At 32.5% G+C, this 12,998-nt stretch overlaps 2 protein-coding genes across 2 annotated transcripts; both read left to right on the top strand.

The window, feature by feature from the left end:
* The first annotated feature begins 3,401 nt into the window (after window positions 1–3,401).
* On the top strand, window positions 3,402–4,801 carry LOC109341066. Its single transcript, XM_019578866.1, has 2 exons — window positions 3,402–4,225; window positions 4,282–4,801. Exons 1-2 carry the CDS (start codon window positions 3,402–3,404, stop codon window positions 4,799–4,801), a joined length of 1,344 nt encoding a protein of 447 aa, XP_019434411.1.
* An 8-nt stretch (window positions 4,802–4,809) lies between these two features.
* LOC109341069 lies at window positions 4,810–6,408 on the top strand. The gene is made up of 5 exons (XM_019578869.1): window positions 4,810–5,041; window positions 5,126–5,332; window positions 5,416–5,508; window positions 5,591–5,692; window positions 5,933–6,408. The coding sequence occupies exons 1-5, from the start codon at window positions 4,832–4,834 to the stop codon at window positions 6,326–6,328; spliced, it is 1,008 nt and encodes a 335-aa protein (XP_019434414.1). The 5' UTR covers window positions 4,810–4,831; the 3' UTR covers window positions 6,329–6,408.
* Window positions 6,409–12,998: the final 6,590 nt, after the last annotated feature.

The following is a 12,998-nucleotide window of genomic DNA, read 5'->3' as shown; positions in this document are numbered from 1 at the left end:
TTAGTTGAAGTTATTAGAGCATTAAAATTAAGAATATAATGCAATGCAATTAGGAATATATTTTATAGCTTGTATATAAGCTAAAACAATGTGTGAGATCACAAATTTTCACGGTAAAATAGGAGACTATCACTATCAGCAAGGGATAACTATAAAATTGGCAATATCACTATCACACAGGGTTACATAGTTAGACTTGCTTATTGGCAATATCACTATAAAATTGGCAATATCAATAGCTAGACTTGCTTATTTGATTCTCTTGATTGCCTTTTGATAAGTCAGGCTTAGGTTATATTCCTAGCAAGGACACTAAAGCACCACACAAGGCTAATCAACATGCAAAGGCTCCTACTAGCATTCACTACCAGAAGGCCAAGGTTGGCATGTCCCACACATATTCCAAAATATGTGGTAAGTATTGACATACACCAAATAAGTTTGAGTAAAAGATATATACACCGATGGTGTAAGAGTTTTTTACATTCTTACTACATCATCTACCATTTATTTTCAATTACTATTAACTCTTAATTAAAAGTAATATAAATGAATGGGGAATGACATGCCAACTGCGTATAAACCTTTACATTGTCAGTGCATAGATAATACACTTGAATAAGTTTATATATAAAAAGAAAATCCTGAATAAACCTACTAAGTCTACTAACACAAGAGGACCAAGTCTACCTTAGTACCTACATAGGATAATCAATTTTGTAGATCTAATTTTCATCATAAAGGAAAATGTGTCCTCCTACTTGGACAGTAATTGCTCAGATCACATGGTTGGAGCAAGGTTATGTTCCAAGACCCAAGGATGGTGGGAGCAAGGTCTATGTTCCAAGACCCAAAGATAGCGGCTAGTTCACACACTACAAGAAAATATCTACTTAACCATGGTCCTTTTGCCACATTAAATGAGTCGTGTCAAAATTTATACCAATACCAACCCATTAATTAGCACACTCCCTCCAATTTCTTTTTCCCTCTCCCTCCATTTTCTTTTCCCCTCTCTCCTCTGTCCCGCACACTCATTATTCCGTTAAAATCCTTTTCATCTCTTCCTCTGTCCAAATTCAATCTTCAATCCCTCTTAATTCATTCTTCAATTCTTGAAGTCATTCTAACGAATTCAATATTCAATTCACTCTTCAATTCGTCAATTTACTCTTCAATTCATCAATTCATCTTATTTCCCCTTAAACTCCATTTTCTTCTTCTTGTTTTCCCTCTTTCTTTTTCTAAGCTACCAAAACCCTTTCTTCTTCATTTTAAGAATTCACTCTTCAATTCATCAATCTAGTTTCCTCCAAATTCTTTCATCAAGTTCCTACAATCAACAATTCAAGTTGAGCTTCAAGCAACTAGTTCCTACATAGCTTCACTTTTTAATCACTCAAATTCCTTAATTTGTATGGATACTTGTATTATGAAGTTGTTTCGTTATCTAATTTTTAGGGTTTAACTTCTTTTCATTCATCTAGTTTTATTATTATTTATGTTATCTAGTTGAATCTCTCAGGTCAAGTACTCCAGTGAATCAGACAATCCCACCAAGTGTGAGTCCCTTTTCGATTTTATTATTATTTTCTTTTAATTTTCAGATCTTGTAGTATTATAGATTTCCATCTATAATATTTTTAAATTGTTATTTTATCATTTTATTCACTCAAATGTATTGTCTGTTTGAATAATTTTTTTGCCTTTGCAAGATAGTGATGCTTTCTGTAACATCACTTATTATCTCTTTCACAACGTATTAACAATGTAACAACCATTTGGAAAGATTGTTATACGAGGAGTATATGAACTGACAATATATAACCAGTGTCATTTGAGTTAATTGAAGGGCAATGTTTCTAATAATCTAAGTTTATTAGAAAGGAGTATATGTATATAAGCATTACATATATTGTAATTAATTTGAAGCACTATCAATGTCTTCAAGGTAATCAATATATACTCCTTTGAGGATGATTTTGTCCAGTGCATATGCCTTTTGCTTCAATTTTACCTCTGTTCACCTTTTAGCATATGTTATTACTTATTAGCATTTAGGATGGTTGATACTTCGAAGCACACCATGTGTTTGATAAAATATTCAAATGAGTGCAATTATGGTTTTTGGTGGAATGTGATTTGAAATTGAATAAAAATATTTTATATATACTTTTATTGAAGTAGCTAGTTATGTCAATTGAACTCATAGTTCAATTGTTTGAGCATATTGCAGCTTTGTCATATCAAGGTTCTATATCATTTTAAGTGTATGAAAATGAAAATAGCTTATGATGAAGGTATATGGTAATTAAGTTTATTGGTTTTAGTTTCCATGTATTTTGTTGCAACTGTTTGATCTATTCATAGATTAATTTGGAGCTTGGGAACATGTGAAGGAGGAGGTAGGATAGTTTCTCAATGGATCTGCGGTATTTCCTTCTTCGTGATCGAGTCTTGAAGCTTTACAAAGGCTCAAAATAAAAAATGTTGATTGCACAAAACCCATACTCTCATACATCTTTACAAGTTTAATCAATTATTGATATTGTTATTGAGACTCTTCCAGTCACTCTCTATTTGTTATTGAGACCTCTGATATTAATCTAATATACCATTAGTTTTCAAGGAACCAACTTAGGGAAAACGTATTGGTTGTGGATAGTGATGCATTGTGATTTTAGGATCATTGCTATTATGCAAATTGAAATAACTTGGATAATGTGATTGAGTTGTTATATATTCTAAAGCTGTCCATTTCAAGGAGAAACAAGGATTGGTTCACATAGATGATAAAAATCCAAATTAGATGAGAGGCATTCACATGTGATTGATAAAGAAGCAACCATATTCGCTAAACCAATGTATGCTTTACAGTGCCAACCCTAGAGTTTGATATCTTCAATAACTCCATAAGGAACTTTTGCTCTTCATCTTTACTATATGGTGATGTATTTTGCTTTACTCTTATGGTACATATTCATGACATAATAAAACAAGTTTGGGCTTTATTTATCATTTATAGGCAGCCATAACTTTGAGTGTAAATACCATACATCATATCCCCATAGGTTCTTTAGAATTTTGCTGAGTTTTTAAGGGTGTGTTAGGTATCTCGTTAGCAAAATGACATTGATTTTATGGGATTATGACGTTGATTTTATGGGATTATGACATTGATGCAGGCATGCATCTTTATAGTATATCAAAATAAATGATACCAAGATATCTGCATTAAATTGTTTTCAACTAATATGACTGAATTTGCAAAACACTATGGTTTAATTTGTCATGCATGCTTGCATTGAGGTAATACTTAAGTTGTTTTTAAGTTAATCATTTAGTATCTCTAATGATTTAGTAATTGAATTTAACATCAAAAACAGATTCACACAGTTATGATGGATAAGAGTTGGATTGAGAAACCAATTAGATCAAAGGAGTTCTTGGATGGGGTGGTGCAATTTTTGGATTTCGCCTTTTCAAATGTACCTATAAATGATCAAATTCCATGTCCTTGTATTACATGTGGATTTCTTAAAATGGGTAATAGAATTGAAGTGTTTAGTCATCTACTTCAAAAAGGGTTTCCCAGAAAGTACACATTTTGGTACATGCATGGGGAAAAGCATGTGCAAGATAATGTTGAAACTATAGCCCAACCACAAGAAGAGTGGGTTAGACAATATCCAATGCAGGATATGTTAGATGATGTTTTTGGCATCTTTGATGATAGTGGAATTCAAGATTCCGGCCACTCAAATATACCAAATGATGACCAACCTAGGGGTGATGCAAGTAAAGTCCAACAAGAAAAAATAAAAGAGCAATTAGGTGATGGAAATGAAGAATTGTACCCTGGTTGTAAAAAATATAGTAAAATATCATTCATTGTTCTATTGTATCATATAAAAGTCTTATGTAGTGCAACTGACAAAACATTTTCTATGATCATTGATCTTTTAAATGATGCTTTTCCCCATGCTAAACTCCCAGCATCTTTATACGAGGCAAAAAAGTTGATTAAGAAGTTAGGTTTAAGCTATGAAAAGATTCATGCATGTCCGAACAATTGCATGTTATATTGGGGTTCATTGGAAGACAAGAAGAGAGATAATTGTAAGATTTGCAATGCATCTAGGTGGAAATCTAATGGAAATATTAGTGGTGCAAATGATATAGTGGTTGGCCAAAATAAAAAATATATACCAGCAAAGGTCTTACGGTACTTCCCACTTATACCAAGATTGCAAAGACTATACATGTGTTCTAAAACTGCAGAGCTTTTGAAATGGCATGGAAGGAGTTTGACAAAATGTATCCGGACTTTGCTTTAGATTCTCGTAATATACGGCTTGCATTAGCTACAGATGGTTTCAATCCATTTGGAACTTTAAGTTCTAATAATAGCATTTGGCCTGTGATGTTGTATGCTTACAATTATCCTCCATGGTACTGTATGAAGCAAACTTCTCTCATAATGTCGATGATAATTCCTGGTCCTAAGATGCCTGGCAATAGTATTGATGTTTACTTGCAGCCCCTAGTTTCAGAGTTACAAAAATTGTGGAAAGGAGTGGAAGCTTATGATTCCTCTACAAAAGAATCATTTCAAATGCGTGCATCATTGTTTTGTACTATTAGTGACTTCCCAGGTCTAGACAACTTATCTGGATGGAACACTCATACATCACTTGCTTGTCCATCATGTAATTTTGATACAGAGTCTAAATGGCTAAAGTTTGGCGGAAAATATTGCTTCATGGGACATCGTCGATATTTACCACTAGATCATAATTGAAACTCTTCAGGAGAAATTGAAACTCGAAAAATGCAAGCAATTCAGGTTTGGCATTTGGAAAAAACTAAAAAAGTTATTGTGGAACTCAATGGTTATGGACAAGGCAATGACAATGGCTCAAACTTACTTGTGAGGTTTCTTGGTAAACTAGCTCAAAACTCAACAATTTGTCCTATTTATGTTAAAAGATGGGATTGGATGTCAAAGGATAATAGATACCAACAATGGAAATATATTGAGGTAATTATTTAAAAAATTTGCAATTTTAATAATTTTTTCCTATTGTCATTGAAAATTGACTAGCGTATTTAATAATGTGTGAAGGAAAATTTTGAGTTTGATTATGTTGCTGGAGTCAAATGGGCTATGAGTACTCTAGGTGAAAGATGGAGGGCCTATAAATATAGGTTAAGGTGTAAGTATTTCTATCCTAATAAAAGTAAGGAAGACATACTTGCTAATCCTCCTCCAGGTTTAGATTGTGCTGATTGGACTGCATTTGTGCATCATTATAAGGAGGATAAGATGAAGGTAAACATTATGTTGTGAAGTATTTAATTTCTCCAAGACTTGTATTTTTTTAATATAATGACTACAATGTTTGGCAATTGTAGAAACAAAGTTTGGCGAACACTAGAAGTCGCAAAAATCTTAAAGTTTCCCATGCTGGTGGTAGTATGAGCAATGCAAGGAGAGGTCGTCAAATGGTAAGTTGTCCTAGGTAATTGTATTATTGTAAAGAATGAAGTTTTGTGAATGTAAAAACTTATGTTTCATTGGTTGTGTTAGGAGCTAAAATTGCAAAGACCTGTATGTCGTGGTGAGGTTGTTTTGTCAACTTTATTGAAGAAGGATGGAAGCTATGTAAGCGAAGAAGGAAAAACTCTAGCTGTAAGTAATTTAAAGTCTTTTCATACATGATGTGTTACATATGTCCTAAAAAGTGTATCATTTTTAGAACCATTTCCTAAGTTGTGAAATGGATAATGGTATGCAGTTAGTTAGGTAGGCAAACGCATAATATCATTTTGTCCTTTCTGATTCTATTGATGCAATTTTCCATTATAGGTTACTGCCATGCAATTTGCATTTTGCCACTATATAAATTATTAATTTCTTGTTATTTAATAGGATAAAATATCAGAGCATTTACCTCAAGATCAAGAAAATGTCACTACTTCAGGTGTTTCATCAAAGGTATTTGCTCATCCTAATGATGCAATTGGAAAAGCATATGGAGCTGAACATTCAGGTCGAGTGCATGGTTTGGGCACTGGTATTTGTCCCTCCAGTGTTTTTGGAACGTCTAGACATTTTACTGGTTTTTTGAATTCTAGTGGCTCTAGTCAACATGTTGAAGACTTGAAGAAATATGTACAAACTTTAGAAGTAAAACTATCAGGGTATGAAGAGACCAAGGAGCAACTTGCACATACTCAGAATCGTTTGGCTACTCTTGAGAAGTTTCTAGTCGAAAAATTTGGTAGTGAGTTAACCACTTTCGCTCGTGATGTTCCACCATCTTAGATATGGTTTCTTAAAATTCATGAACTTATATGATCATAACATTTTGCATTTTGTGTTTATCAGCATTTTTGAATGTTAAACATTTGGTAATTGTATAAGATTCAATTTTATTATTATTAGCTAGCAAATATTTAATTTTATTATAAATTTACCATTATATTATTGAAAATAAAGATTGTGAGACAATGATACATTGGGATCATGAGAGGAGTATGTACGAAAGTAACTTTAAATAAATTTAATTAGCCACGGATGTATTGTGGAAAAATAAGCAACTTAGCCACGGTTGTGGTGTGGCAAAATCAGAAACTTAGCCACGGTTCGACTGTAGCTGAATTAAACAGACTGTGGCTAAATAGATGTTACCACATTTCACAGAAGTGTAGCGAAATAACATAATGACCGTGGCTAATTTTTAGCAACACCATTCCTTGCCACAACGACATTAAGTGTGGCCACTCAATCTAGCTACGGTTTTTCCCCACTTTAGCCACGGTTTCAACCGTGGCTAACAGGAAGTTTTATTGTAGTGACATTTGAGTAAATCAGAAGAAAAAAAATCATTAGAATTGATAAAATTAGTACATTTCCCTTTCCCTAAATATATGCAAGATTGAGATGACAATTAAGAGGGGATGAATTAGTTGTCTTAAATCTATGACAGATTTTTCTGTAATTTACAGAGTTAGTGACAGAGGAAAAGTTATGTATAAAAATATCAAGTAAATTTAAGGAGATAAGGAAGAAGAGAGTACTCAAAGATTTTTATATTGGTTCACCTTCTTCTCCACTAAAGGGTACATCCAATACTATTGGAGCACAAGAGATTTCTTCATTAGATATTAAGAGTAGTAATTACAAATTTTCACCCTGATATTTCCTTGTACCTTACTCCCTCTCTAATACCTTTGTTACTTTTTGAAAAACAACATTTCCAAGTGACTCTATCACATATTTATGAAAGAAAGTATTTCAGCAATTTGAATGAAGAAAAGTTTAACAATGGCAAGGATTGCCTTTGCAAGAGTTGAACACTATGATCTCTTGCAATCCAGTAACTCTTTATACACTTAGTAATAATGCTCAGAAGATTTGAAAAATTTCAAACTACACTTAAAGCAACTTCAGAAAATTTAATCTGAAAGTTAAGAACACGTTGCAGAAAAACTGTTTCGGAAATTTTAGATTGTGTATGTGAGTTGTTGTTAAATTTTGAGTTTCAATGCCTATAAATAGGCTTTCTTTTTCAATCATAACACCTATATGAAAAGGTAGGAATTGATTGAAATGAAACCATTTCGTTTGGGGTAAAAGCTACGCAGTTTGAATTTGAAAATCTGGTGTAACAGCTCTCAGTAATCGATTACAACATCAATGTAATCAATTACACAAACATTTTGTTCAACTGAGTAATTGATTATCACATTGTGTAATAGATTACTCAAAAGGTGTAATTGATTACTCAAACATTATGTCCAACTGACTAATTGATTACCCTAGTTTGTAATCGGTTACTCAAATATACTGTAACCTTGTAATCAGTTACTCAAAGGGAGTAATTGATTACTTTGTTAAGTTTTTGTTAGATAACTCGTTTCTCACTCATGTAACATGTTACTTAGTTCTGGTAACCTGTTAGTTAGTCACAGTAACCTGTTACTTAGTCACAGTAACCTGTTACTTAGATCCACTAACTTGTTACACATTATTTTGAAAATTGTTTTCATTTATACTTGTAGTTTTCAATTTTCTTTTAAAATATATTTCGAGCATTACTACTAATTGTATATTATAGAATATAAGGATAGAAGTATCTATAGACTTAGACTCTAAATTCCTTGAAGCTTTATCTTCATTGTCTTCATAAGTTTTCTTCTTTATGTGATGTTGGTGTTTTCATGAAAACCATGTCAAGGTCAGGAGCAAGATCGTCTTCATAATCTCCCTTTTTTTGATGATGATAAACTAATATCTTATTGATAGTGTAGTTTTCTAAGAGTAACATACTTTGTGATATTTTTACATGACTTTAGTATGCTCCCCTATTTTGTATGTTCCCCATTTGATTTGGAGTTACGTGCCTGAAAGAATTTTAAACAGAAAATACACTCTCCCAACTTTTCTCCTCATTTTGACTTCATCCAAAAGAAGAAAAACCAGGAGCCCATCATACATACAATATGTATATAGCAAATACTAATTTAATATAACATAGTAGAAAACTAAAAAATGTTCATACATTGTTAAAAATCAACCAGAAAAACAACAAAATTAGATTGTCAACAATCAAGCAACATTACAAAGAGAAATCCTAGACAACAAATATTCCAAGACTCAGGCTTAGTGTTATCGTCATCAAGGTCCGTGTTATTGATCTTATAGGAAAGACATTGAAGTTCAAATTAGACTTGTTGATTTTGAGCATCAAGAGCATCCATCCAATTAGAGATGTAGCCTCGAAGAAAGAATAATTTGTCCATGATCATCTGATTGGTAGGCATGGCAGCAGATGAGGATGACCCATCATGAAATTCAGAAGGTTGATGTTCAGGAGGGTTAACAGAGACATTTGCATTTGGATCAGCAGGTGTGATGCTTATAGATTTTATCAATTGGATCTCGAAAGAAACCCATTTTGTGGATCACATCCACATCGATCTTATAATCGTGTGAATCAAGTGTGATTTTGGACTCACCAGCAATGGATACACCAAAATGCTCAAGTATGTTGGTTATGAAGATTGCATAAGGCAAGAGGCTGTGAGTTTCTCGCACAGACCACATTTGTCTCATTACTGTCAAAGCTCAATTGATTTGCAGGTTATGCTTAAGAGCATACATCAATTGTAGTTCCATGTCATTAGTTTGAGAATGATTTGAAAATTTTGGAAGAATGATAAAGCTAAGAAAGTAATGAAGCAAATGATCTTCGAGATTTATATTTCCTACAACAAGGATATCTCTACTCTTTACAGTTTCACCTAAAGCCAATTGCTTACACATAGAATAGTAGAACTCTTTTCTATCATAATTATCTCATTTACATTCAAGACCAAAATCTTTTATGCTACCTTGATAGGGTATATTACAACATATTGAATTGAAGGTTTTAACATCTAAAACAATTTCTTTTCCTTTCACAGAGGATGTTGAATGATTTTTCCTAAAGATCAAATTGCCGTAAAATACTTTAACAAGTTCAGGATAATAGGCATTTGATTCCTCACAGAAATAAAAAAGATCTTGTTGCCTAAGTAGAATAGGGAAATGTAAATCTTCAAACTCAAAGTTACTTAAATTACCATACTTAGGAGCAAAGATTGATCTTCTAAGAAAATGCTCTGGGAAGACTTTGCATTGTTCATTATTGACGAGAAGTCATGCAAAATCTAGAGGATTAGCCTAAAAAGATGAAGTATCTTGCTTATTTTGAGACAAACTAGTACGTTGCTTCTTAGCCCTTGATGATGAAGCCATGGATTAAAGTTTTCAATGATTAGGTTTTGAGTGTTTGAGAGATTTTGGGATTTTTTATTTAGGCCACTAAACACAAAATTTAGGGAATTGAAGTATTTAGAATTGAAAATGTGATAAGAAATGACTCAAAAATCACGCAAACCGGATCAAAAATGAAGTTTTTAGAGGAAAACTAGGGTAGACACGAAAAGAGGGGTTTGAGGAAGAAGAAGAAGAAGTGTCTGAAAAATGAGGGAAACTTAAATACTGGTTTGAGTAATCGGTTACTCAAAGTGAGTAATCGGTTACTCAACATAAAAAAATTTCAGATTTCAAACAACAACCTTAGGTAATCGATTACACAGATGGGTAATCGGTTACTGAAAGTTTCTTCAAAATGCAGTAATCGGTTACTCTCTAGAGTAATCAGTTACTGACTCCATAATTTCGAATCTTATGGCATACTGGTGCCCAGTAATTGATTATTGACGCAAAGTAATCGATTGCATACCCCAAAAGATTGAAAACTTTAAACAAAACTAAGCAATTTTAAGTACAAGTAGGCATAAGATAAACACAATGAAGCAAACATGTAATCATATATAAGCATTTAAGACAAGTAAGCTTCATCAAGTATATCTAATTCTCGTCTAATTGTATAGAAATATTCTTTCTTCAAATGTTTAGGAAATATATTTACTAGTTGGTCATGAGTATCAACAAATTCTAGAGTCACATCTTTCTTTTGGACATGGTCCCTAAGGAAGTGATGTGTTATATCTATGTAATTGGTTCTAGAATACATTATTGGATTCTTTGTGAGATTTCTAGTACTAGTATTGTCACATTTTAGGGGAATGCATCCTAAGTCTAAGCCATAATCTCATAATTGTTGTTTAAGCCACAATACTTGGGTACAACAACTACATATCGTTATGTATTATGCTTCAGCAGTACTTAGGACAACACATGCTTGTTTCTTGTATGACCATGTGACCAATGCATTTCCTATTATATGACAAGTACCACTTGTGTTTTTTCTCTCAATTTTGCATCCAGCAAAATCTAAATTTGAATATCCTACCAAATTACATATACTTCCTTTTGGATACCATAATCCAAAGTTAGATATTTCATGATTCTTTTGACAACAACTAAATGTGATTATTTTGGTTTTGATTGATACCATGCACACAAACAGATACTAAACATTATATCAAGTTTACTGACAGTTAGATAAAGTAGGAAACCAATCATACCTTGATATTTTGATATGTCAATGCATTTTCCAATTTCATTTGTATCGATGTATGTACTAGAACTAATAGGAGTGACAATTGGCTTGTAGTCATCCATTTCAAATTTTTCAGCAAGTCTCTACAATATTTGGATTGACTTACAAAAATACCATCCTCGAGTTGTTTGATTTGCAATCCAAGGAACTAATTTAACTTCACCATCATGGACATTTCAAATTCCCCTTGCATCATTTTACCAAAATCACTATACAAAATCTCATTAGTAGAACAAAAAAATAATATCATCTACATATATTTGAACAAGAAGAGTATGATGATTTATTTTCTTAATAAAAATTATAGTGTCGACCTTTCCTTTGGTAAAACAAATTTCAAGTAGAAAGTTTGTTAATCGATCGTACCAAGCGCGTGGATCTTGCTTTAGGCCATAGAGAGTTATCTTAAGTTTATATACATGAGAAGGATGTTTGTAGTCTTCAAAACTTGGAGGTTGTTCGACAAACACTTCTTCTTGTATATAACCATTAAGAAAAGCACTCTTTACGTCCATTTGATATAACTGAAATTTTGAGAGTCAACATATGCAAGTAATAACCGAATAGCTTCAAGTCTAGCAACAAGAGTGAAGGTTTCATCAAAATTTATTCCTTCTTCTTGATTGTAGCCTTGTGCTACTAGTCTAGCTTTATTTCTAACAATAATTCCATTTTCATCTGATTTATTATGGAATACCCAACGAGTTCCTATAACATGCATATTATTCAGTCTAGGAACAAGTTCCCAAACTTCATTTCTTTCAAACTAGTTTAACTCTTCCTGCATTGCAATAATCCAGTGTTCATCCTCAATTGCATCATCAATCATAGAAGGTTCTATTTAAGAAATGAATGCCATGTTTAAACAAGCATCATTTAGCTTTAAACGGGTAGTGACACCCTTACTTATGTCACCAATGATGTTGTCAATAGGATAATCTCGATGAGTTCTCCATTCTTTAGATAAATCAGAATGAATATGTTCTTCTTGAGAAGATAGAGTATCATCTATTTTCAAATGCTCAATATTGATTGTTGTATCGGTAAAAGACTCTTTTGTTAAAGGGGAACTTGACAAGTCCTCTTCATCAAGAGTTAACCCATCCTTTATTATAGGATTGGTTTTATAAAAAATACATGAACAAATTCTTCCATGGCTAGAATTCTTTAATTGAAAATTTTGTAAGCTTTACTCGTAAGAGAGTAGCCTATGAAGAGTCCTTCATCGGCTTTTGCATCAAACTTGCCTAAGTTGTCTTTACCATTATTTAAAACAAAATATTTACAACCAAATACATGCAAATGAGAAATGTTTAGTTTTCTACCTTTAAAGAGTTCATAGGGGTTTTCTTGAGAATTGGTCTTATAAGAATTCTTTTTGAAACATAACATGTTGTACTAACTGCATCATCCCAAAAGTATTTTGGGAGATTAGTTTCATTCAACATTGTACGAGCAAGTTATTATAAGGACCGATTCTTTCTCTCTATAACACCATTTTGTTGTGGTGTTCTAGGAGTATAAAAATTGTGATTGATACCAAGATCATCACATAATTCTTCAAAAGAAGCATTTTGAAATTCTCCCCCATGATCACTTCTTATAGTAGCGATTTTCAGTGATTTTTCAATTTTAACTCTTTTAGCATATTTGCTAAAGGCATTGACTACCTCATTCATATGAACTAAGAATAGAGTTTCAGTATATCTTGAATAATCGTCTACTATAACAAGAGCATAATAGTTACCACCATAAATTTTGGTCCTTTAGGGGCCAAATAAGTCTATGTGTAGTAACTGCAATGGTCTATCGGAAGAAACTATATGCTTAGGTTTGAAAGAAGTTTTTGTTTGATTACTCATTTGACAAGCACTTCATAGTTTGTCTTTAACAAACTTCATTTTGGGTAAACCAACAACC

This window comes from Lupinus angustifolius, unplaced genomic scaffold (assembly GCF_001865875.1).
Source record: "Lupinus angustifolius cultivar Tanjil unplaced genomic scaffold, LupAngTanjil_v1.0 Scaffold_356, whole genome shotgun sequence".
Taxonomy (NCBI): domain Eukaryota; kingdom Viridiplantae; phylum Streptophyta; class Magnoliopsida; order Fabales; family Fabaceae; genus Lupinus; species Lupinus angustifolius.
This window is presented reverse-complemented; position numbering and strand designations above follow the sequence as displayed.

What these genes read in the sequence shown, in the direction of transcription:
- LOC109341066 (XM_019578866.1), top strand. Translation starts at nt 3,402, where the DNA reads ATGGATAAGAGTTGGATTGAGAAACCAATTAGATCAAAGGAGTTCTTG. An exon ending in ATACCAGCAAAGGTCTTACG is followed by an intron (nt 4,226 to 4,281) that starts GTACTTCCCACT and finishes CTAAAACTGCAG; the next exon opens with AGCTTTTGAAATGGCATGGA.
- LOC109341069 (XM_019578869.1), top strand. Translation starts at nt 4,832, where the DNA reads ATGCAAGCAATTCAGGTTTGGCATTTGGAAAAAACTAAAAAAGTTATT. An exon ending in AACAATGGAAATATATTGAG is followed by an intron (nt 5,042 to 5,125) that starts GTAATTATTTAA and finishes TAATGTGTGAAG; the next exon opens with GAAAATTTTGAGTTTGATTA. An exon ending in AAGAAGGAAAAACTCTAGCT is followed by an intron (nt 5,693 to 5,932) that starts GTAAGTAATTTA and finishes GTTATTTAATAG; the next exon opens with GATAAAATATCAGAGCATTT.